This window comes from Protomyctophum bolini (assembly GCF_963924005.1).
Source record: "Protomyctophum bolini genome assembly, chromosome: 14".
NCBI lineage: Eukaryota > Metazoa > Chordata > Actinopteri > Myctophiformes > Myctophidae > Protomyctophum > Protomyctophum bolini.
The window spans coordinates 15,853,199-15,876,953 of NC_137875.1; the positions used below are offsets into that span (position 1 = coordinate 15,853,199).

The 23,755-nt window shown below is 46.8% G+C and overlaps 1 protein-coding gene across 3 annotated transcripts in view; it reads right to left on the reverse strand.

Moving 5' to 3' along the window:
* The window catches only part of inpp5a (inositol polyphosphate-5-phosphatase A), a 206,406-nt gene that overhangs the window by 120,677 nt on the left and 61,974 nt on the right, over nucleotides 1-23,755 (reverse strand). For all 3 annotated transcript variants that reach the window (XM_080782480.1, XM_080782479.1, XM_080782481.1), the window contains one exon: nucleotides 22,474-22,561. In XM_080782480.1, coding sequence (XP_080638606.1) covers nucleotides 22,474-22,561 — 88 coding nt within the window. The remainder of the gene's footprint in view (nucleotides 1-22,473; nucleotides 22,562-23,755) is intronic.

The following is a 23,755-nucleotide window of genomic DNA, read 5'->3' on the forward strand; positions in this document are numbered from 1 at the left end:
CTGAGAGGCTAAATGTCATCACATGGTGGTCCGTGGCTCAAATGCCCAAAAAATAATGAGCCTTTTTATGAAAAAGGTTGAAAACCACTGCTTTAGAGGAAGGAAAGAATCTCAATTCTTATTATGAAATGAGCAGGTAAAAAATAATTGTTGAGTTTATTCCCTTTTCATTCATGATGATCAATTATTTTGCTTCCGTCCCCCTCTCTACCACCCCCCCCCCCCTTCCCCCAGACAAGGGCTCCTTCAGCACATGACGGATGGCTTCGACACCCAGAGCCCTGCTTTCAAATCAGAGGAAGTGACAGAAGAAGTTTTAATGAGAGTTTTGTCTGTGTATCCAGTCAGGGCCTTCCAGGCAGCCGATGAATAATAGACACTGTGGCTCAATACTGTGAATACTCAATCAATGGCACTGGGAGAGAGGGCCTTGGCAAACACACATATGGCAGACGGGGGGTGGGGAGGTGTGTGTGTGTGTGTGTGTGTGTGTGTGTGTGTGTGTGTGTGTGTGTGTGTGTGTGTGTGTGTGTGAGAGACAGAGAGAGAGAGAGAGAGAGAGAGAGAGAGAGAGGCTGGGGGTAGTGGGGGGGGGTGGCAGAAAGTACTGAGGCCTTTTCTCGATCTGTATCTCTGGGCTGAAAAAGCAAGCTGTCTCTATTGACGTTGCTCACTTGTATTTTGGCGGCGTGTTTTCCTTGCCTGGGATGACAAACAGGCTGTTTGTGCAGTATTGGAGATTTGCGCAGGCCGGGAGGGCGGGTGGGGGTGGGGGGCGGTCTAGCTAGCTGCTCAGAAGGCGGCTCGCCGGGCCGGCCGCGGCGCCTGAATGTCAAGCGGCCCCCGGCATAGCTGAGGGACGCGACGTGGGACCAGGCCATGGGCCATAGCAACCCAGCTGTTGGAATAGAAATGTAGAACCTCACACAGTGTCACATTGTCGGCTTCACCGCTTTGTCCATTTGGTTATGGATTGATTGATTGACCCGTTGATCCATCAATGATATACTTTATGAAATAAATTCCGGTTTAGTCGCCATCTTGGATGCTAAAGCAATAGCGTCAATCCTAGCGAGCTAAATCGACAACTTCCTGCTTCTCAAGACCGACACTAATAACCGATATATATGTGATGAGAAGCAATTTTACTATGACGCGCGTTCCGGTTTAGTCGCCATCTTGGATGCTAAAGCAATAGCTCCAATCCTAGCAAGCTAAGGCGAGGACCATCCTTGCTCCAGAAAACGCCAATGTTCCAATCGGAGGGGGCCAGCCCGTTTAGGGCTTTGTATACAAAAAGGAGAGTTTTGAACTGGATTCTGTACTGGACCGGCAACCAGTGGAGAGAGGCCAGGACAGGGGTCATGTGATCTCTCGTCCTGCAGGTGCCGGTCAGGAGTCTGGCCGTGGTATTTTGTACAAGTTGGAGACAGGGATGACCGACTAATCCCAGTGTAGAGGGCATTGCAGTAGTCAAACCGGGATGATATCAGTGCGTGGATGACACTTTCAAGGTCGTGTGTGGAGAGAAACGGTTTGATTTTGGAGATGGAGCAGAGGTGAAAGAAACTGGATTTTACTATTGCATTGATTTGTTTGTCAAATTTAAAAGCGGAGTCAATAAATACTTTTTGGCATGGGGTTTGACAGATGGAGAGGGTGCCGAGATTGTGTGTAGTGGAATCAAGTGTACAAACAAATAATACGACCTCAAATTTACTGACAGTAAATTAGTTGGAGATAGTTTTGTGCCATCCAACATTTAACTTGAAAGCCGTGACTGCTGAGTCAGGAAGTAAAAATACGCTATGTAACATGTCTCGCGATTGTCATTTAATCCTCCAAAAAACATACTTTTTGTAAGTGAAATACAATTGTTTAGATAAATCAAACTCAAACCAAGCTTGTTTTTGGAAGCATAGAAAGCAGAAGCCAGCGGATTTTCCATTTCGGGTTTGAAAACAGGCGTCAAAGGACGCACTTGGCGACGGGTGAGTTAACAAGAACACAAGAAATCCCTCCATAATGTAATTTCCGGGATGGCAAACACAACAGGAAAGTCTTTCCTTTTATTCCATATTTGCAGGCCAGCCATGGGGCTAATTCTCATCAGCGCTCCTTTCCCTTGAAGAGCCAGTCATTAAAGGCACTTGTGTGTGGAGTGTGATTGTTTGAGTTTGTTCTTGGGAGACAGGTGCCAAGACGCTATAATTACTCCACAACACAACACACCAGTTACCAGGAGGAGGAGGAGGAACATCAGGCTTCTTTCTTCCTGCCCTATAGTAGCTGGGAAAGAAATTGCTTGGATTTAAGATAACGATTTCTCCTCTTCCCCCCCTCCCCCCTGATATTAACCAGCTGTACGTGACACTCGGCCTGTGCGAGGAGATCAATCCCCCACAGGAAAGTGCCGTCTCCTTTTCTTTCGACAGCTATAGGGCCGCGTGAGCCGGGATGAGACCGAGAATCACGGACCATCGCTTCCACTGTCGTACGTGGGGAGAAGGGGGGGGGGTATTTGGATTAGAGCCTGATGGCTCCCTGTGGGTGAACTCACCCCCTCATACCCCTACCTCCTCCCTCTCCCCCCGCTCTCTCTCTCTCTCTCTCTCCCCCTCTTGCTCTCACTATGTGGCACCTGGCGCGGGGCGGGGCACTCCCTGACGCACGTGGGGTGGGGGGGGGGGATATATACACTTAGGCACGAGAAAGGTCAGCCGGGCGGGATATGTGGCAGGCAAACAGGCAGTGGGGGGCTCACGTTACGGTGGTGGTGGGGGAGCGGCTCAGGGATGAATCACAGGAGAATTGGTGCATGGCAGTGAATGAATAACCCGCCATGGCTCCCCAAACCCCATTATTTCCCTCCTTCTCCAGCGGGGCCTGAAATTCATGTCTGCGCATGCTGCCAGTTCATTAGGGTGGTGGTGGGGGTGGGGGGGGTGTCATTCCTCTTCTTCTGGCTTCTCTGCGGCAGGACAGGGCCATGTGCAGGCGAGGGAGGAGAGGCCCCAGGAGGCCGTCCCATGCCTTGCCTGCTGGCCCCCGTTTAATTCCACATCAACCGCTCCACTGAGGGCCTTAATCTCTTGCTCTGTGTGATCAATACTATATCAGTGTAAATTAAAATGACAATTTTAAAGTAATTAAGCCCGTTAATGCTCGATTCAAATGCCATTAGTTGCACAAGGGGTGCTGCGCCATGCAAGTGTGTGCGCGCGCACGTGTGTGTGTGTGTGTGTGTGTGTGTGTGTGTGTGTATAGTTGGGGAAAGGTGGGACGGGTGGGTGGCTGAGGTGGTGGGTAAATTACGAGCGTGTCCACAGCGACAGGCGAATGCTTTAACTGGCGTGGCCCACTGTTGCCGCCCAGAGAAAGAGGGGCTTAACAAAAGCAGATTAACTCTCCACCCATGCCAGCCCGGGGACCTCTCCAATTTCAGAGGAGGCTAACCCAATTGGCCAAATTTGATTTTGCAAGAACCAAACCCAATTATGGCCATATTAGATGAGAAGTGGCAGGGAGGGAACGCTTGCTGAAGGAGGCAGGAAAAATGGAGGGGATCGGAGGGAGGGGGGGGGAGACAGGGGGAGGGGGAGAAAAGTTACACAATAAAAATGCACTTAACTATAGAACGAGGACCAGCAGTAATTGTGTGATTTGATTATTTTCATCTCCCTCCTCTCTCTGCTTTTGAAAGGCCATTTAGAGTCATTGTGATGGTTAGAGTGAAATAAATGGGGTCCCAACGTTAACCCTGCCTTGCACGCGTATTTGCGTGTGAGCGTGCACATGTGCGTGTGTGTGTGTGTGTGTGTGTGTGTGTGTGTGTGTGTGTGTGTGTGTGTGTGTGTGTGTGTGTGTGTGTGTGCGTGTGTGTGTGTGTGTGTGTGTGTGGATCAATGTTTGTTTCCTTTCTCTCATGTGAGGTGAGGTGGTGTGTAAGTGAAAAGGAAATGAAATGATCACATTGTTGGCTCTTATTAAGACAGGCTCACAAGCCCATGGCCAGCGACCCTCCACTACTCATAGACCACATTCCCTGCAATTACACCCAATATAAGAGGCCCCAGAGAGGGCCCTGCACACACGGAACCCAGGCCCCCTTCCTTCCCTAGACAGCAGATCACATTAATATGCATCAGTCCCGTAAAAACAATCCTCAACAAATCCACATTCTCCGTTTTTCCACTTTGTCTTCTTCTGCAATCAGTCAGTTTACAGTCTCTCAATGCCAACAGTACGTTTTAACAGCGCCCCAAAAAGATGAATTTATTGTTATCTTTTCGGGCGACGTTGCCCCGCCCACTTTTCGACCATCGCCCGTTCACCTGCATATTGCCGGTAGTCGCCGGGTCCCATAGACGAAATAATGCACTTCCGGCAAATTCATCTGGCTGTCTCCCGCTGTTAAAACGTACTGTAACAGTAGCCTACATATCACTATGTGCAAATCTTGTACCGTTGTCAAATATATATATATATATATATATATATATATATTTACTTTTCAGGAAAAGGAAAAAGAAACTGTCCCAATGGTTCTGTGTAGCTATACAGTTACAATACAAGCACTTAACCCATTTTGGGCGGGAACCCCTTTTGGTGTTTTAAACATGATGAATTTAGCTATTGAAAAATAGCAGATCTACAAGCTCATAGCACGCCACCGAGTCAAAATGGGTTAATATAAAACCCACAGACAATGCACTTTCAGTTTTAAAATGCTTCCAAAATAGCCAGTCTCCAAGCTCACAACTCGTTTCAATGCAATGCATTGTGAACTAACGTACTTGTATTAATTTACAAAACAAAAATATGAAAAGTTGAAATATCCCGGTCCCTGCAATGGTATTCTCAAATCACGCACCAACACATGGTGTTACAGTCAGTCGTGTGCATAGCTACACTTTCCCCCTGGTCAGGAAATGTCCATATCTCACAATTAGCAGATCTAAACCAGTCATGTGTTGACACAGAGCACTGGGGATGTGGTGATTAAAAGGAAGCCCATTAGCACTAACACGGTATGGATCAGTCAGTGATCCAGCCTGTCTGTCACTACTCAACGTGCATGAACAGAGGAAGAAAAACACTAAAAACAAGGTTCAAATGACTCTAGAGTTTTGTTGGTCGCCCCTCATTGGACCGTTTCAGACAATGTCATGTGACAGCTCAATGAGGACTGGGTAACGATGGGGTAATTGTTTGGTCAGATGCAAGCTGTAGCTAGGAAGTAATTCTTGTCTAACCAAGACGAAAATTGTTCGTCGACTACTTTTTTTTCACTGACTAAATGGATACTAAATAAAAACTATAAGCTATGATGACCAAAACTGAGAATAAATATACGGACAATTCCGTCAACAAATAAAAACTAGACTAAAATTTTAAGGGACTTGAGGGAGTACAGTGGACAAGGGATCCATTATAAGTCATTTTACAATTGGTTGCATGCTGAAAATAGCTGATCTACAAGGCGACGCGTTGTGGGCTTGCAGATCGGCTATTGATGCCGTCATTACGACAGCATCAAGGACCGCCCAAATACATTTTGTTTGACTGAATCAACTGTAGATTTAGTCGACTAAAACTAGCCTAACACTAAGACATTCCTGGTGACTAAAATGTGACTAAAATTAAAGGAAAACTATTCAAAACACTGACTAAAACAAAAATTGCTGCCAAAAACAATACTGCTCTAGCCTTTGGACTACAAGGTCGTGGGTTATATCCCCGGCCCGGGTACCACGGACTCAGCGGATGAGTAGCAGGGCTTGGGTGAGGCAAGTCATGCAGTAATGGTAAATGGTGCATTTATATAGCACTTTTTCCAACACGCTTTACATACATTGTGCATTACACTCACCCAGTCACTCACACACACACACACACACACACACACACACACACACACACAGAGACACATTCATGATGTCGGAGGACAGGAAACCATGCAATCGGGAGAAAGTAAGGTTTTAGAGTGCTTGCAGTGGAAACATCTGCTTGAAGCGAAATGGACATGGTGGCCGAAAGTGGTATTGCAGCTTCGAGCGGCACTTTGCATGGCACTATGGGCCATACGTGAACACGCACTATACTCCATACGTGAACACTATTGTTGCTCAAGGACACTTAGACACCAACTGTGGGGGAGCCCGGGATCGAACTGGGAACCTTTGCCGTTCCCAGCCGGCCACTCTACCCCTGAGCCACTTAACTGTCGCCGCAGTAATAGGTCTCCCAGGGGTCCAGCACACTTTAAAAGGGAGAGATTCAAGCCTTATCGGCTGATACCGTCAATAAGGCTCTCCCGGCCTACTTATTTGTCTTCAATTATTTGCTCGAGTCATATTATAGCTAGAAAGAAAGCGGACACTATTGTGAAACTCAGCGACCAGAATGAAGCATGAGTTCCAAATGATGAATGCATTGCCACCGAATATCATCATGAAGGGGAATTCATCTCAATAATGATAATTTGTGACTTGCAAAGGTCTTCTTTATGAGCAATTGCAATTTTGCAATCCATATCACTTATCGTCGTGGACTGCCCAGGTTCTTACATGCATCTCAGGTTGAGCCCAAAATACTCCACCAGTGAATTGGCTCCCATGCATTATTAAATGCATGCCAATACTTAGCCGACAGAAAACATCCCGGGTGAAAAACAAGGGCAACCTGTGGGTATTTAATTAGCACGGTGGGTGCTGCTCTGCATCTCTAATGATGCTGGATAATGGACACCCGGGGGCCTTAAAGAGGGCCAGAGAGAGAGAGAGAGAGAGAGAGAGAGAGAGAGAGAGCAAGGAGGGGGACAAATGGTGGCGTTGCACTGGTTGGTGTCCAGGGCCGTCCTATCCATCATGGTGTCTGTTGACTACTGTTTGTAGAGCCAGCCTTTATTAATTATCAGCTCGTTTGGAGCAGTGGGTGGCGGAGGGGTGGGTGGGGGCAGGGTTTTTTTTGTGAGGGAGGGAGGGAGTGAGGGACGCCTTCTTCTCTGCGATCAATGCAAACTGTCGCTCCAGGAGAATTCTAGGGAGGGCGATTAAGATCAATTTGATTTGGCCCATTGGATGAATCTTTCCAGGAGAGGACGGAAGAAGAGCGGAATGCTCCCGGGACTAAGAATGTGGGAGGTTTGAGCGTGTTGTTGGCTATAGATAGATAATCCATATCGCTGCATCCGACACCCCTCCCCACTCCCAAAGAATGACACTGCAAACGGCACATCGATGCGTGAGCTTCAATGTCTAATATGGGAATAGGCAGTTCCAGTTGGTTTTTAAATAAATAAATATAAGGGGGGAGGGGGGGGGTAAGAGGGAAAGCACTAGGCGGCTAGGCCTACATACAAGTAGATTCTGTACACACACTGTTCACACGTTCAGATAATGGATGATGGGATAAACCAGCTTTTAAAGGACCTATAACGTAAAATTTGTGTTTTTGGGGCTCCCATATGTGTTTTCTATACAAATAACCAATTTTGAACAATCAGACTTTCATATCATATTGGTGCTTTAATGGAAATTGCTCTCAGGAACAGCTCAACTGATTTTGTCCTCATATATCAATGTTACCCTACTTTGTATAATCCCTCCTCTTCTTCAGTCTTCAGTTCCAAATTTGCATTTCCACTTTGTTTACAATGTCCGCCATTGTTGATTTTCCAAGCATGTAATGAAACAAGCCTGGTTTTATCTAGCAACCAGTATTATAATGACTCAAATATTAAGTAATCTGTTTTGTCAACAAATAAAAACTAGACTAAAATGTTAGGAAGGGACTAGTGGACAAGAGATCCAGTATAAGTAATTTTACACTTGGTTGAATGTAAAAGTGTAAAATCTGCGACGGCATCAAGGCCCGCCAAAACACATTTTAGTCGACTAAAATCTCATGATATTTAGTCGACTAAAACTAGACTAACACAAATAAATTCCAGGTGACTAAAATGTGACTAAAACTAAATGAAAACTATTCAAGAGACTGATTGATTGATTATGACTAAAACTAAAATAGAAATGTGCTGCCTATACGACATATCGTTAGAACTGGGTTTTGCAACAAAGCGAGACTACATGACAAAGCGATAACTTCTGACTGCCTGGGGGATTAAAATCTCTATTTTAATAACGGTAATGGAGTTGATCAACTCAATCGATCAGCGCATCATTAGCCCAATCTGGTAACCCCGCTATAGCTCAAAGAGAAGAGCACTAACAACGGACGTGCATAAAAAAATTAAATAAACCCCGTTAGAAATCACTTAATTCCAGTCTGAGTGTATACAGTCGCATACAAGCGTATTTGCACAATTGTATCCAGTTACAGATGGATAGATACATTAACCGAGGGACTTTTATTTATTTCTTTTCAGTGAAGATTTCCCACGTGCATTGAGAGGAGAGGAGCGCTCAGACTGACTATAGCGAGGAGGCAGCTGAAATATGAGCATGTTCCTCAGGGGCTTAATCTGTTGCATAGACAGATAAGCTGTGGTCTGACACTCATGTTAATAAAGGCTCCTTTAAAGAGACGCCAGGAGTCGTATAACAACACCTCCCCTGACACCACGCCACAGATCACTGGCACTAATCTGAACACTGCAGCACAACACATGGGCACGCACGCACACACACACACACACACACACACACACACACACACACACACACACACACAGCGCTACGCGCCGCGCACAACTATTGTGAAGGAAACACAAAGCTTCTCCACTTAACCCGAGTCCGATACTGCAGCAAATGCCTTCTAAATCATGACAGTTTTCTGAAAAGTCAGTTTCAGTTTCTATATATCAGTGGTTCTCAAACTATTTCATGTGACAAGGTCCGATATCCCCATCTGACAAAATGTTCCCCAGAGCTGGAACAACAGCTGTGAAACAATAATATATATATTCAAAGATTTGCGCACTTTAACGATTAAAAAAATAAATAGCAGAGCTAAAGTTGAAAGAAAAGGCCCAGCAGGGCAAACTCTAAATCTGATTGGTTAAAGAACTGTCAATCTCTATATTGCTCCCATTCAATATAACAGAAGGGGGATTCTGTGGAGATTCTGATTCTGAAGATTTCTGAAGAAAAAAAACAAGCCCCGTTGTACCTGCACAGAATGGAAGCCTGTTTGAGTGAGAAAGTGCAGTGGTAAAGAAATAAATACAATATATTTGTTAAAAAGAAAAACGTATTATAAAATACACATTTCTGCATCAGGCAAGTGCATCAGCAGAGAAGGCTTTACTGGCCCTGACAGCCCACCACTGATTTTACAATATAAATTGGGGGTCCCAGAGATAGAAATGCCATTAAATGAGGGTCCGTAGACTAATGCATGTCAAACTGGGGGTCCTTGAAATTAAACGGGTTGAGAATCTCTGCTAGAGCCGTAAAAGTCTTCTCTTATGGGGGTCCCTGGCATATCTCTTCAAATGGCGGTCCGCGGGCTTATAGTGTCAACTTGGGGGTCCTTGACATGAAAAGGTTTGGGAACCACTGCTGTATATAATATACTTGATCAGGGTCACTCAGGGCTCTATACGTGGTCCGTCCTTATTGTCCTCCCACCAAGGATAGCTGATCTGCAAGCTCACAACGCATCGTTTTACAATGTGTTGTGTGATCTAGGAGATCAGCTTTTTGGCCGAACGTTCACCCTGGACTAGAGTTTGGAGGCTAGGGTTCAACGTTGTATATGTAATAGGACTACATTACATAAAAGCCTATATTACTGTATGTACTTAATTGTTCAGATACCAATAAGGCTTCAGTATGAAACAAAAATGTTAAGCTATGAAAAGAAAACAACAATGAGTAGCTTACCAGTATTAGAAAAGCAGTAGCATGTGCATGTGGCAACATGCCTCGAGTACAAACTCTCACACACACACTTGCTCATGCGCTGTTGAGAGCGTGCGTATGCATATGCGTACACGCATGTCTACGTGTGTTGCATGTGGCTGTGCAGATTTTTTTTGGGGGGGAGATTAGTTTGTGGGTGTAGTGTGGGTGGAGATTAGAACCACGGAGGGTGTTGGGGTGAGGTGGGGCGGGGGTGCCGCCTATTTTCTCCAGGGACCGCGCATGCATTTGGGTGGGGGTGTGGGTCTGTGAGAGCTGTGAGGCCTCTCAATAGGCGGAGGATTATGGAAATCAAAGATGAGAGATTAGCTAATGGGAATATAATGGCCAGTGACTGCCCTACGGTCAGCCGGCCCATGCAAATGAAGGGGAAGAGAGAGAGGGGCGATCAATATGTATGGACGGTCAGTTACTAACTATATCACCACCAACACACACACACACAATAGTGGTTCCCAAAATGTGGGTCGGGGACCCATTTGTATGAGTCCCCTTTTTAAGTTTCCTTACATTTTGTTTTTAATAATTAGTTTAAAAAAGAAAAAAGAATTATTGACCATTTTCTAAAAACTGAAAAATTGCATGATTTTAAAACAAATTCAATGATTGTATTATATTATTATTCTTTTAATTTCATGAAAAGAAATCAAAGAATAATCTAAGGAATTCCATAAATTAGAAAACAAATGTTTAAGAAGTAATGAAAATAGCCAATCTACAAGCTCACAACACTGGGCAAACATCCAATTTCTCTTTTGGCTCACTGGCTAAAACGTTTCGGAACCTCTGCATTATACATGCACACAAACGTGCACGCACGCGCACACAAACACAAACACACACAGGGCCCCGACGCCAGCGGAACAGAGATTAGCTTTCACCAGGATGAGAGGAAGGACGCTATAGCTCTACTCGACTGACTGGAGGACCGGAGATATGGCCATCGCCGCCCCAGCCAGCCAGCGGTCCCTCAGTCCTCACTGATGTCAACAGGCAGCATGCGATCCTTCCCTCCCTCTTCCAACCAACCCCCTCCTCCACAGAGAGACGGCATGGCTCTCTCTCCCTCTCTCCCCCTCTCCCTCCCCTGTGCTGCTCCATCAAATATCTATTCATTCAAGTCTTGGCCGCCCCAAACAGAGCAAACGTCCTTGTAGACAAATCAATAATAGTGTGGTGGTGCAAACCAGGTGGGAGCCAGCCAAGTATTACGGCAGCATTTAGATATACTAAGTAGTTTGTTTTAGGACAGTTCTGACTCGACGGGACACATCCTGACGCTGTGTGTCCGCTGCTGTTTAGCATGTGCGGACATTAACCCACTTCAAATGGGGGGGGGGGGGGTTTACACGCAATTGAGCGGGAAACATGGCAGCTTTCATCATCAACTAAATGGAACATCACCTCGCTTATAGATCAAAATTCCAATTCTGAGCATGTCAGGAGAATCTCAATTTAGATTTGAAGTGTGTGTGTGTGTGTGTGTGTGTGTGTGTGTGTGTGTGTGTGTGTGTGCGTGCATGTGGGTTCTGGTTCCCTGTGCCTAGCCATAAACCCACCACTCCCCCGCCCATCCCCAGCCCCTCCCATTCCCATTCCTGTCCACTCGGAGGGAGCGGTCATTCATTCTAGGCAGCGGGCAGAGGGAACCTCCCACCCGCTCGCACATGCATGGGGGGGGGGGGGGGGGGGGGAGAGCGGTGCAATAAAATTAACCCGGTGGCAATTGTTTTCCCACCCGTTTGATGGCCCCGTGTCAGCTCATCCGTTACGGGCGAGGAATAAAAAAAAGTCAGGGCAAAATTATGACCGCGGGGACGGGTGGTGGTGGTGGAGGGGGAGGGGCGGGGGGGTACCTGAACGGAGCCAGGCTAATGTCAGATGATAAGAGTCAAGACCCGATCAATCAGCGCCAGAGTGGATGATGAGATAGGGGGGAGTGACTCCCTGTGCTTGTTCATTTGTGTCTGGGAACAATAAAGAGACTGCATGGTAGCTATAGGGGTTATTATCATTCTCTAGGTGTAGAGAGACTACTAGAGGGGCTCAGGGGTAGACTGACCGGATGGTAACCGCAAGGTTGCCAGTTCGAACCCGTGGCTCCCCCAGAGTTAGTGTCGAAGTGTCCTTGAGCAAGACTCTGAACCGCCTAATTGCTCCCGATGAGCAGGTTGGTTTCCTCCGACATTCCTCCGCCGTGTGTGAATGGTATCAGGAGAACTCGCCAGTTTACAGACTCGCCGCGATTTAGTGCATTTTAGTTTGACTTCACCTTCATTTAAATTGCATTGAATTGAGAGAGAAAGAGAATAGTTGTTTAGAGTAAACACTAGAGAAAGTAGGAATGCTAAAATCACTGAAGTGAAAAGTACCGAAACAATGTAATTCATTAGTAAACAATTCCTGAAATGGTAGGCCTACTTATCATTGGTATTCACATACTCACATTTTTATCATCATCTAGCTGACCATTTAATTGCACAACATAATTTGATCACTTTGGATATGAACTATAACATCTGTGAGTTTGACATACTACACTGATGAAGACAGCAAACGATGAAGACATTGATGAAGTTTCGCCATGGCGACTTGGTAACCTGGCGAGTTTTCCGGTATCCATGTGAATGGGTGTGTGAGACTCGGTGAATGTAATGCACGATCTCTGTAAAGCGCTGCTATAAAAATGCACCATTTACTGCCAAGCACAGAGTAAAAGAGCTCGGTATATCACACCCGCGCTTCCAACGTTATCAAACCGATAATCACCAGTATGTTCTCATTCTGGAGGACCATGCAATGCAGGCAATAATGGACATTTCCCATACTGTACATACTCTGCTATAGCGCCAGTATATAGGCCACTCATGCCGAAGTGAAATTACTGCCGCCGAAGCAAAAACATGGTGAAACGAACGTACACGGTCGGTTAAGACGGACCCCCAGTTTGACATGCATTAGTCTACGGACCCCCCCCCCCCTTTAATGACATCTGAGTTTTCAGTCCCATAAGGGTCCACTTGGTTCCAAACTATCATTTAGCTGGGGACCCCCTGGAACCGCCTCAAGGACCCCAACCATGAAGCAGAAATCCTGCTGTAGGCAGATGTATCTACCGTGGGCCCTGCGTGCAGCAGACATCCCCTTACTGTGGGCCCTGCATGCAGCAGACATCCCCTTACTGTGGGCCCTGCATGCAGCCGACATCCCCTTACTGTGGGCCCTGCATGCAGTAGACATCCCCTTACTGTGGGCCCTGCATGCAGCAGTCATCCCCTTACTGTGGGCCCTGCATGCAGCAGACATCCCCTTACTGTGGGCCCTGCATGCAGCAGACATCCCCTTACTGTGGGCCCTGCATGCAGCAGACATCCCCTTACTGTGGGCCCTGCATGCAGCAGACATCCCCTTACTGTGGGCCCTGCATGCAGCAGACATCCCCTTACTGTGGGCCCTGCATGCAGCCGACATCCCCTTACTGTGGGCCCTGCATGCAGCCGACATCCCCTTACTGTGGGCCCTGCATGCAGCAGACATCCCCTTACTGTGGGCCCTGCATGAAGTAGACATCCCCTTACTGTGGGCCCTGCATGCAGTAGACATCCCCTTACTGTGGGCCCTGCATGCAGCAGACATCCCCTTACTGTGGGCCCTGCATGCAGCAGACATCCCCTTACTGTGGGCCCTGCATGCAGCAGACATGCCCTTACTGTGGGCCCTGCATGCAGCAGACATCCCCTTACTGTGGGCCCTGCATGCAGCAGACATGCCCTTACTGTGGGCCCTGCATGCAGCAGACATCCCTTACTGTGGGCCCTGCATGCAGCAGACATCCCCTTACTGTGGGCCCTGCATGCAGCAGACATCCCCTTACTGTGGGCCCTGCATGCAGACATCCCCTTACTGTGGGCCCTGCATGCAGCAGACATCCCCTTACTGTGGGCCCTGCATGCAGCAGACATCCCCTTACTGTGGGCCCTGCATGCAGCAGACATCCCCTTACTGTGGGCCCTGCATGCCGCAGACATCCCCTTACTGTGGGCCCTGCATGCAGCAGACATGCCCTTACTGTGGGCCCTGCATGCAGCAGACATCCCTTACTGTGGGCCCTGCATGCAGCAGACATCCCCTTACTGTGGGCCCTGCATGCAGCAGACATCCCCTTACTGTGGGCCCTGCATGCAGCAGACATGCCCTTACTGTGGGCCCTGCATGCAGCCGACATCCCCCAGGGTGGGGGTAGAGGGGGAGGGAAGAAGGGCTAAGGGTGGAGGGCAGGCGGAGGGGAAATAAAAATCCTTCAGAGGGTGTTTATTTGCTCTCAACACCTCCTAAGCGATCAATATTTTTAATTTGGGTCCGAGTTATTATTTTTCACATCACTGCGCCGGGGAGCAGAGTAAAGTGGCTCATATTTTAGCGCTAAAAAGATCGATATGACAGCCTCACCTTCACTCTGTGCCCCCCGCTCAGGGTGGCTGGGGGGCCGCACATCATAATGGACGGTGGGGGTGAGGTGCGCTCGGCCCCTGCCTGGCTCTGGAATCACATCATTATCTGTGGCCAGCGACCGACACCCCCACCCCACCCCACAACTTCCCAACACTACACCCCTTGACCACACACACACACACACACACACACACACACTTCCCTCGCTCTAGGACAACTGATTTACTCCCCGGCCAGATCAACCGGCCACTGAACCAATCCCCACACACACACACACACACACACACACAAGCACTTTATCGCAGCACTGTTTATGAGGGCGAGCTGGACATGCACGCATACTGTGTGCATGGGTGTGTGTGTGTGCGTGGATCACTGCGTGCACCTCAATATGCTGTCTGTGTGTGTGTGTGTGTGTGTGTGTGTGTGTGTGTGTGTGTGCGTGTGTGTGTACGGGCCAGGAGGCCATTAGGCTCAGTTTCCTCGGATTAGGCTCCTTGTAATAAATGCATCAATTTTCTTGCCTCTCCACACAACCCATTAATTATATATACATTTTCAGCCAAAATATTTTCACAGAGCCAGTCCCTGTTCTCTCGCTCATAATTCACGTCTGATGGCAGATTCATTGATTGTCGCTCAACACTTGTCCCGGGCGTGTGTGTGTCCCGGGCGTGTGTGTGTGTGTGTGTGTGTGTGTGTGTGTGTGTGTGTATGCACTTATGGGCATGCCCCTGAGTGCATGAGTGATGGCCCGAGAGAGTTATGGCCCAACAATATTACCGCCCTGACATCTACTCCCTTCAAATGGACTCAGTCTGCTCTGTACTTCTCACCATATTGAAATAAGAGCCCTCCAATATTTTGTCTGCAATATTTTAAACCTGCTTATGGCTCTGCTGCCTTCCTATAGTCCTGTTGATCATGGGGTATATAGAGAACACAAGAGGAGAGAGGTGGGGGAGCAGGGGAGGAGAGAGAGAGAGGGGGTAGAGAGGAGCGAATTGGCCCTCCCACTTAACCTCCATGTATAAAACCAACATTTCAATCCTCGTATATGACCCTACTTTCTCCATCTCCCCTCCTCCGTCTCATTCTGTACGTATACTCGTCTGCGACGCGTGTAACCCATTTTTGTATCAGTATTAAAAGGGAGATTGAGGTGACCATATGGGAGGCCGTTAAAACGGGTGATAAACGCGGGTGACAGGTATTGCTGGGGAGTAATACCACACACACACACACACACACACACACACACACGAGAAGGCCCTGTCAGCACAGAGAGACACTAAGTGTTCATAAATTCCTGGGTGCGGAGCAGAGTGGCTGAGTGTGGGTTCTGATGATTGCATTACATGCGTGCCGCTTGAAGTAGGATTATACCCTCACCTCCCATGCAGCTATAGTGGGACCGCCTGCCACCACATGGGATAACGCACGCACGCACCTCGACATCAACGTCCACTGGTTCTTGGTTAGGGTTGAGGCAGGGTGGCTTATGGTAATAGGGTATAAGTGAGACAAAAGCGTGGTAAATGAAGAGATTAGCGGTTGGATTCCCGTGAGGGTTAGCGTGTACGTCGACACAGCCATGTATGCTGCCAAAAGTGTCCTTGAGCATGGCACCAATACACTACCTGCTCCCTCTTTCAGAAGGTCCTCATCAAGCTGTTGGCTACAATGATTATTTTTCTTCAAATCATGACGCTGGGAGTAATAATTCAAATTCGACACACACGTTCCACACCACCACAGGGGGTGCAGTGGCCGGTGTCGAGTCGGTCGGACCCACGGTTGTCCAGAACCGCCCTAGCCTGGGGGTATATGCTTTCCATGGCATAGGCAGCTCCCAGCAGGATCCGCAGGGAGAATCTAGACACAGCTGCACAACATGAGACTAATTCAATAGAGCGACAGAGAACGAGAGGAGTGTGTGTGTGTGTGTGTGTGTGTGTGTGTACGGGTGTGCGTGTGTGCATACATTTAACAAAGGTGCAGACGATCAGAAAGATCGAGAGTGATCGACAAAGTGGACTCGGTCCCAGGCTTTTTTTTCCTCCCTGGAAATAAAAACGTCTGTGTTTCCGAGGCTAGAACCTCCCCAAAAAGACCTCTGCCCGGGCTCTGGACCAGGCCCCTGCCCAGGGTCCATATATGGAGCTGGCCTGTTCTGACATTATGACGTCTGCATAGACCATATTTGGGCATGCCTGAAAAATAACTCCATATATGGGCATGGAAGGGAAACAGACATAATATCTGGGTGGGCCACGCACCGGGCATGTAAAACACAAACAATAGCTTGCTTAAATTTTTTTGGGGAAAAAAAAGGTTTTAAACATTAAACAACATGACAGGGGTTGGATGGAACTCAGCCCCTCTGGATGGTCTGTGCACCCACTGCACCCCCTAAATCCACCCACTGAACCCCCTAAATTCAGCCCCTCTGGATGGTCTGTGCACCCACTGCACCCCCTAAATCCACCCACTGAACCCCCTAAATTCAGCCCCTCTGAATGGTCTGTGCACCCACTGCACCCCCTAAATCCAGACGTGTATCACCACCATTTAAGTTTGTCAGCAACGTAATGAACTATATTCATATAGGATTAAATATAGGCCAATTATGTTCATATGATTTGCTCTAAATAAGATGACCTTCTGTACACGGTCAGTGGGAGCAGACAGAACACAAGTCCCAGTCAGTTCAATGTGACTGCTTGTAGTTAATCAAATGGAGCAGACTGTCTGCGTTCGGGTATAGGATCTAGACTGTGTATCGCGCATACAAATAGTACACTGATGCAAATGGATGCTGACAGGACCAAACATGTGCATCGCGTTTTCGGCAATCAAAATAGCATCCCTCTTTCTTCCACAGGACAGGGCGCAACAAAGGACTCCTCTGAGGAGCAGGAGGAGGAGTGCACGTCGTCGGTGAAAGTGCACTCGCCGACGACTCAATGGACCTGTCCGTTTTTTTTTTACACTTCCAGAGACAAATTAACATTCCAGATTTTACTGTACAGTCAGGGTCAGTGATGGACATCATACTCCATCTCCTGGGATGGTACGAGAACACATGGCACACACACACACACACACACAGAAGTAGGCAGCAGCGCTGTCCTGTCGAGACCACCGTGTCTGATTTATCCCCTTACTGCGGCCTGTCACTGCTTCCTGTCCAGGAGACCGCAGACAGACATACAGGACGCCTTTAATTTCCCATTAAAATGCCCTGGAACAACTGAGGGCTCTGTGTCTGGGAGTTTGAGTCTGCGCGCGCGCGTGTGTGTGTGTGTGTGTCTGTGTGCACTGGTGTCTGCAAGTGAGAATATCTTGATAAGGCTAAATGAGAGAGAGAGAGTCAGAGAGAGAGGCGTTACACTTTTATAGATAGGGGAGCCTAAGTGTGTGTGTGTGTGTGTGTGTGTGTGTGTGTGTGTGTGTGTGTGTGTGTGTGTGTGTGTGTGTGTGTGTGCGTGTGCGTGTGCGTGCGCATGTGTGTGTGCGTTTTACCGTGTGTGTGTGCACGCGCAGGAAGTGGTAATAAGGGCAGGCATTAGCGCACATCATTCCCGATGACACGGCAGGCAGCCCCAGGGCCGGGACCATGATAAATATTAATGGCCTGGAACAAGTGGATTGGGAGTTGAGCTATCAGGGCGGTCCTTCCTAATTGACATTTTACCTGCTGTATACCTTAACGGGGTTGTAAAACACCCCGGCCCGGGGCTCAGTCACACAGAGAGAGAGAGAGAGAGAGAGAGAGAGAGGGGGGTGGGTGTGGTGGGTGGGGGGACGTGTCAGTCAGTCTGAGCTAAAGACAAGAGGGGAAGGCCTGCTCGCCGCCCGCTGCCTCTCGCCATGGGAGGAGCACAAGCCAACAGGCCGGGTTCAACCGCCTAACCCCCGCGTGGTATTCAACCAGTGGTTATCCAAACACAACAACATATTCTACGTTTTGGGTCTGCGAGGCTAAAGGTCATCAAATGGTGGTCCTCCGTGGCTCAAATGCAGAATAAAAAAAAATCACACCTGTGTGAACTGAGTGGTGCTGTTCCTTGGAGTGGTTGCACCACTCAAAAATAATGGACCTTGACATGAAAAAGGTTGAAAACCACTGGCTTAACCCATCACGACCCGAGGCAGCTTCTACAAATGCCTTTCTAGAAAAACTTTCTAGATACAAAAATGAAAATACACACTTGCGTGAAGTGAGTGCGCTCTTATCCTAGGCTACAGCATAATACATCATCACATTCCGTGCTCAGCCAATCATATTATTCCTGTGGTACACACAGGCACACACGCTGCCCCTCAAAAAGTTACCCTTTTACCAACTCACTCCGGGCGTACAGCCGGCAGAACTGCTCAGCCTGGTATTCCTAGAAGTAACCTAAGTAAATTGTGTTCAAACGGTTAAACCTAACCTTATTCCTAACCTTAACCTCAATAAAACGGTGCCAAAACCTAACCCTATTCCTAAACTTAACCCCAGTAAAACTATGCCTAACCCTAAACTTATTTCTAACCTTATTCTCAGTAAAACAAAATAAAGAATACAAGAACCGCCGCAGCGAGCGGTCGCCGTGAGGTCGGCGTAAACAAACGAGGGCGAGATGGACTTTGGGCGACGGTACCCGTTACCCTAAAAATTACACCCATGTGAAGTGAGGGGCACTAATATATTAAAGTCTAACTCATGTTGATTAGGTGATGTAATGGTGATGTAAAACAAACGGTGCCAACAAACATTAAACGCCATTAAAACCCATTGCCCGCTACCGCCACCGGACACAGCGGTGATGTTGTGAAAGCCCTTCCCTTTCACCTTGGTAGTCTGTTGCCGGTTCCCACCTGATGTCATGTGGGAGTTCTGTCTGCTCCAGACTGTACTGAATAACTGAATAGCTTACATAATGTCTTGAGGCTAGGAGGACTGAAGTCTAAGACACACAGAACGTATACACATCAGAGTTGTTGGTATATATCCTGCAAAGAGGATGATCCAACCTCCTATCATGCAACCTCTAGGATTAACACGGATTAGAGACGTGGGCATTCGGTTTGTATTGACAAGAGTGGGCAATGAAGTTATACACACTGCTCTGTGGGACGGACCTGGGGGACAGTGTTGATTTCGTAGACTAAAGGCTCATATAGTCCAGATTTTCGGTGGTGAGGTGACCACCGCTCCGGTGGTGAGCTGACCACCGGAGTTGAAATAACGTTGAGCGGTGGTGAGTAAAAACAGAGAGAAGGGCTGGAGCGGTGGCGGTGGTTTGCTCATGTTGTAGTTCGGTGGTCACCTAACAACCGAAAATCTACAATGAGCCTTTAAACTAAGACGAAAAATGTTCGTTGACTAACTTTTTCCACTGACGAAAACTAAATGGAAACAAAATGAAAACTAAGCTATGATAACTAAAACCAAGAATAAATATACTGACAATTTCGATTAACAAATAAAAACTAGACTAAAATTTTAGGAAGGAACAAGTGCACAACAGTATAGTAAGTCATTTTACACTTGGCTGCATGCTGAAAATAGCAGATCTACAAGCTCACAACGCTTTGTGACGCATTGTGAGCTTGTAGATCGGCTATTTTCAGCAAGTGTAAAAACAGTCATTACGACGTCATCAAGACCTGCCAAAATACATTTTAGTCGACTAAATCAACTGTAGATTTAGTAGATATATCCAGAATATCACATATTTGAACAGTCATTCCGTTAATATATTACCCCATATTCCCCTTCACTGACACACAGCGGTGGCTCGCAAAGCATGGACGCAAACACAAACATACACAAAAAGGTATATACAGAGAGGCAAGTGACTTGTCGTACAATTCTCATTTCAACTCCTATGTATACTAGCTACATTCATAGCTCCCAATAAATACACAGGTGCACAGAAGGAAAGAAAAAACAACACACACACACACACACACACACACAGTGGACGCTCAGGAGGAGCCATTCGTGGCGTTTCCAATTAAATGATCTGAAAATTGACAGGCAGGGCGGACAACAAACAATTATCCCTGGAGCAAAACGGGTGGGGGGGGGGTGGGGTAAAAAAAATCGAAGTTTGAGGAAACAAATATGAGTGATGTCATCTAAGCCAAATGGCAGGTCCTGTGGCGAGGCAGACTGGAGAGTCTCTTCGTGTTTACTGTTGCCAGGATTTCAATATCCACATCATAGAAAGCACATCAGATGTTTCCCTTTACGCCCATTGATTCACAAAAGAGAAAGCGGCCATGCCCCGCAATCTCTATTTGATGAAAATGGAAACACAAAACAAAGGTTAATCTATAGACAAAGACGGCACTGAGTAAATAGCTCGCAATGTTTGGGATATTATCCCCGGCTTGATGTGAAATGGCAGATAATTATTTTTTTGTAAAAGGCCATAGTGTTTGTAATATGTTTATGAAAAGAGCAAATGTGAGTCAGCGGTGAGATGTGATTTATGAGCGTTGTGTGGAGGTGCAGCGTAGCATGGTGATAACCGCGACAAAAACAGACACAGCTGAGCGATCACGCGCTGATTGGTAACGCGGTCCCATATCTATATAGACCACGTCAATGGAAGTTATTCTGAAAGAGCCCCCGATCCATCTCTCTCTCTCCCAACAGAACTGTTCTTATTGGAAAAGGGGAGATATCATAGTCTCCTCTCGGGCCTCTATAGTAGTCTGCATTGCATTTTAATCTGCTGAAGTAAAATTCCAATTTAATACTCTAAGGGGGCGAGTTCAGGGAAAATATCCATTTTTCCTAGAGCCAAGTCTTTCTGAATGTCTTGCGCCACCAAGTGGCCACGTGCCGCTGTGGTGCATATAAAAAACATGAATGGAGAGAGACGGGTAATGGCCTCAGATTTATGCATCTTAGCTGGCTAAGTAATGGCAGTATCCATTAAAAAAAAACTTCAACTTTTGCAAGAAACAAGACAATATAGACGGTGACAAATATCAGATTAGATTCCAGAGCTGAAAAATATTGTATGGCAAAGTGATTCACATTAACTCACAAATACAACTAACATGAACTAGGTGGGCACCCAAGCCAAAGTATTGATTCAAATAATGTCTATTAAATGAATGTATTTTAAGAATAATTCATCCAATTGTCCGTGTACAATGAGAGTCATTGGGCTAAGTTCCTTAACCCATTTTGGGCGGGAGGGAACCACTTTGTGTTTTAAGCATTCTGTTAAAAAATAGCAGATCTAAGTGCTATGAGCATGTAGGTCTGCTATTTTAGAAAAATCGTGAAAATGTGGCACAAATATTTGAATATATATATCGTTACATTTTTAACTAAAATATTTGCTTCTGGGGGGTCCCTGGAACTACATATTTTGAGATGGGGGTCCGAAAAATGTTTGGATTTAGAAGCCTTTTTTATTTTAATCAACCGTAGTCCAAAATGGGTTAATCAACAGCAATCAAGACAGAGGAGAATCAGCAGTGTGAGCTGCCTGCCAGCAAGGTGACCCACTACTATACTAGGGTACTTCCAAGTATATACCACCACCTTGTGGCCATCTGCTATCATTGCAGGAGTTGTTAAACTTTGGACCCTTCCTAGCAAATAATGTTGCTTAATTTTTATGCATTAGTCTTTATTGGTTGCATTATTACTAGATGTTCCTGTTGACTGTTCTCCCTCTGAGCTTCTTCGGTAGTGGGTACTGTATTTATGAGCGTTGCATGTTTGTCCTGTTAATGTCTTGTATTCATTGTTGCCGTGTTAGATTATTTATTTTGCCTCTTCTCTTGGCCAGTTCACATTTGTAAAAGAGACTTCAGTCTCACTGTGGTTTTTACTGGTTAAATAAAAAATAAAAAGTATGGAAGGAGAGTAGAAGTGCAGCCTGCCAGTGATTTCAATCTGCAGTTCGCCGTCAAAGATTCTCTTGTGCATTCTGAACACGGGCCCTCATAGCACACGTCTTCAAGTTTGTGCAATAAGTAACTGACCGTATAGAGGACATTGTGTTTTCCTACGCCAAAAGATCAGAACAATATGGCTCAGAAATATCTGGTCATTTTTGTAGTCCTTCAGCCTCCATACACAAAGACTTTGAAAAGTTGATGGAATTGCCCTTACTGTGAAATGCTCCTGGGATTTGTAGTTTTCATCGAGGTAGATGCGGGCTCTGCTGTACTCCTTCATGGCATCACTGGCCAAAAGCTCTCTGATGGAGAGAACACACACACACACACACACACACACACGTTAAGTACTGAGCCGTTATGTGGTTTCTACCAAGACAGTTGTTCTTATTACACACACGATCGACTTAATAATACAACCAAACCAATCTGTAGGAAGTGAAATGTTAATTATCTGATACAATCTGCCTTGCAAAAATAATGGGAAACAACTCTTTTCATCTTCATCTTGTCTGCAGTACAACTAGCATGATGCCACCAGTGGGGGGAGATCTCCACTCATTTTCAACTGTTTTGACACCACATAATGCTACAGGTGACAAGGCAGGGGGGTTGCATTTTCAGTTGACACAACAGAAAAAACAAGATAAATCAACCACATCGGCCCTGTACGGTTATAGCTCAACCGTCTGGGCACCTGGGCTGCCGAGCCAGCCGGACAGCGTGCCGCGGGTTCCACTCCCGAGCCAGACGGCCTTTGCCGTGTGTCACTCCCCAGATCTCTCCCACTTTCCTGTCTGACTGTTCCCTATCAATAAAGGCAAAAAGCCAAAAAAATACGATTTTCTTTTCATAATAATCAATAACATCACAATAATAGCCTGATTCGCTGCATTCCGTGGACTTATTTTGTCATTTGATACTTAATTCAAAAAGGGTCCCATCTCCAGGTAGCGGGACAGGGAAACGGGTGAAATGGACGTGGCTTCTGATTGGTCTGTGTTTTGCGGGTTGGGGAAAAAAACACCAGTTTGATGTCGTAGCAATGTGCAACGCGCAGCTACTGCTGTTGTCCTGCCATGTCCCCTTATCATTCACTAAACTCACCCCACACAGCTACTGCTGTTGTCCTGCAACGTTCCCTTATCATTCACTAAACTCACCCCACACAGCTACTGCTGTTGTCCTGCAACGTCACCTTATCATTCACTAAACTCACCCCACACAGCCTGTTGTCCTGCAACGTTCCCTTATCATTCACTAAACTCACCCCACACAGCTACTGCTGTTGTCCTGCAACGTCACCTTATCATTCACTAAACTCACCCCACACAGCCTGTTGTCCTGCCACGTCCCCTCATCATTCACTAAACTCACCCCACACAGCTACTGTTGTTGTCCTGCAACGTCACCTTATCATTCACTAAACTCACCCCACACAGCTACTGTTGTTGTCCTGCAACGTCACCTTATCATTCACTAAACTCATCCCACAC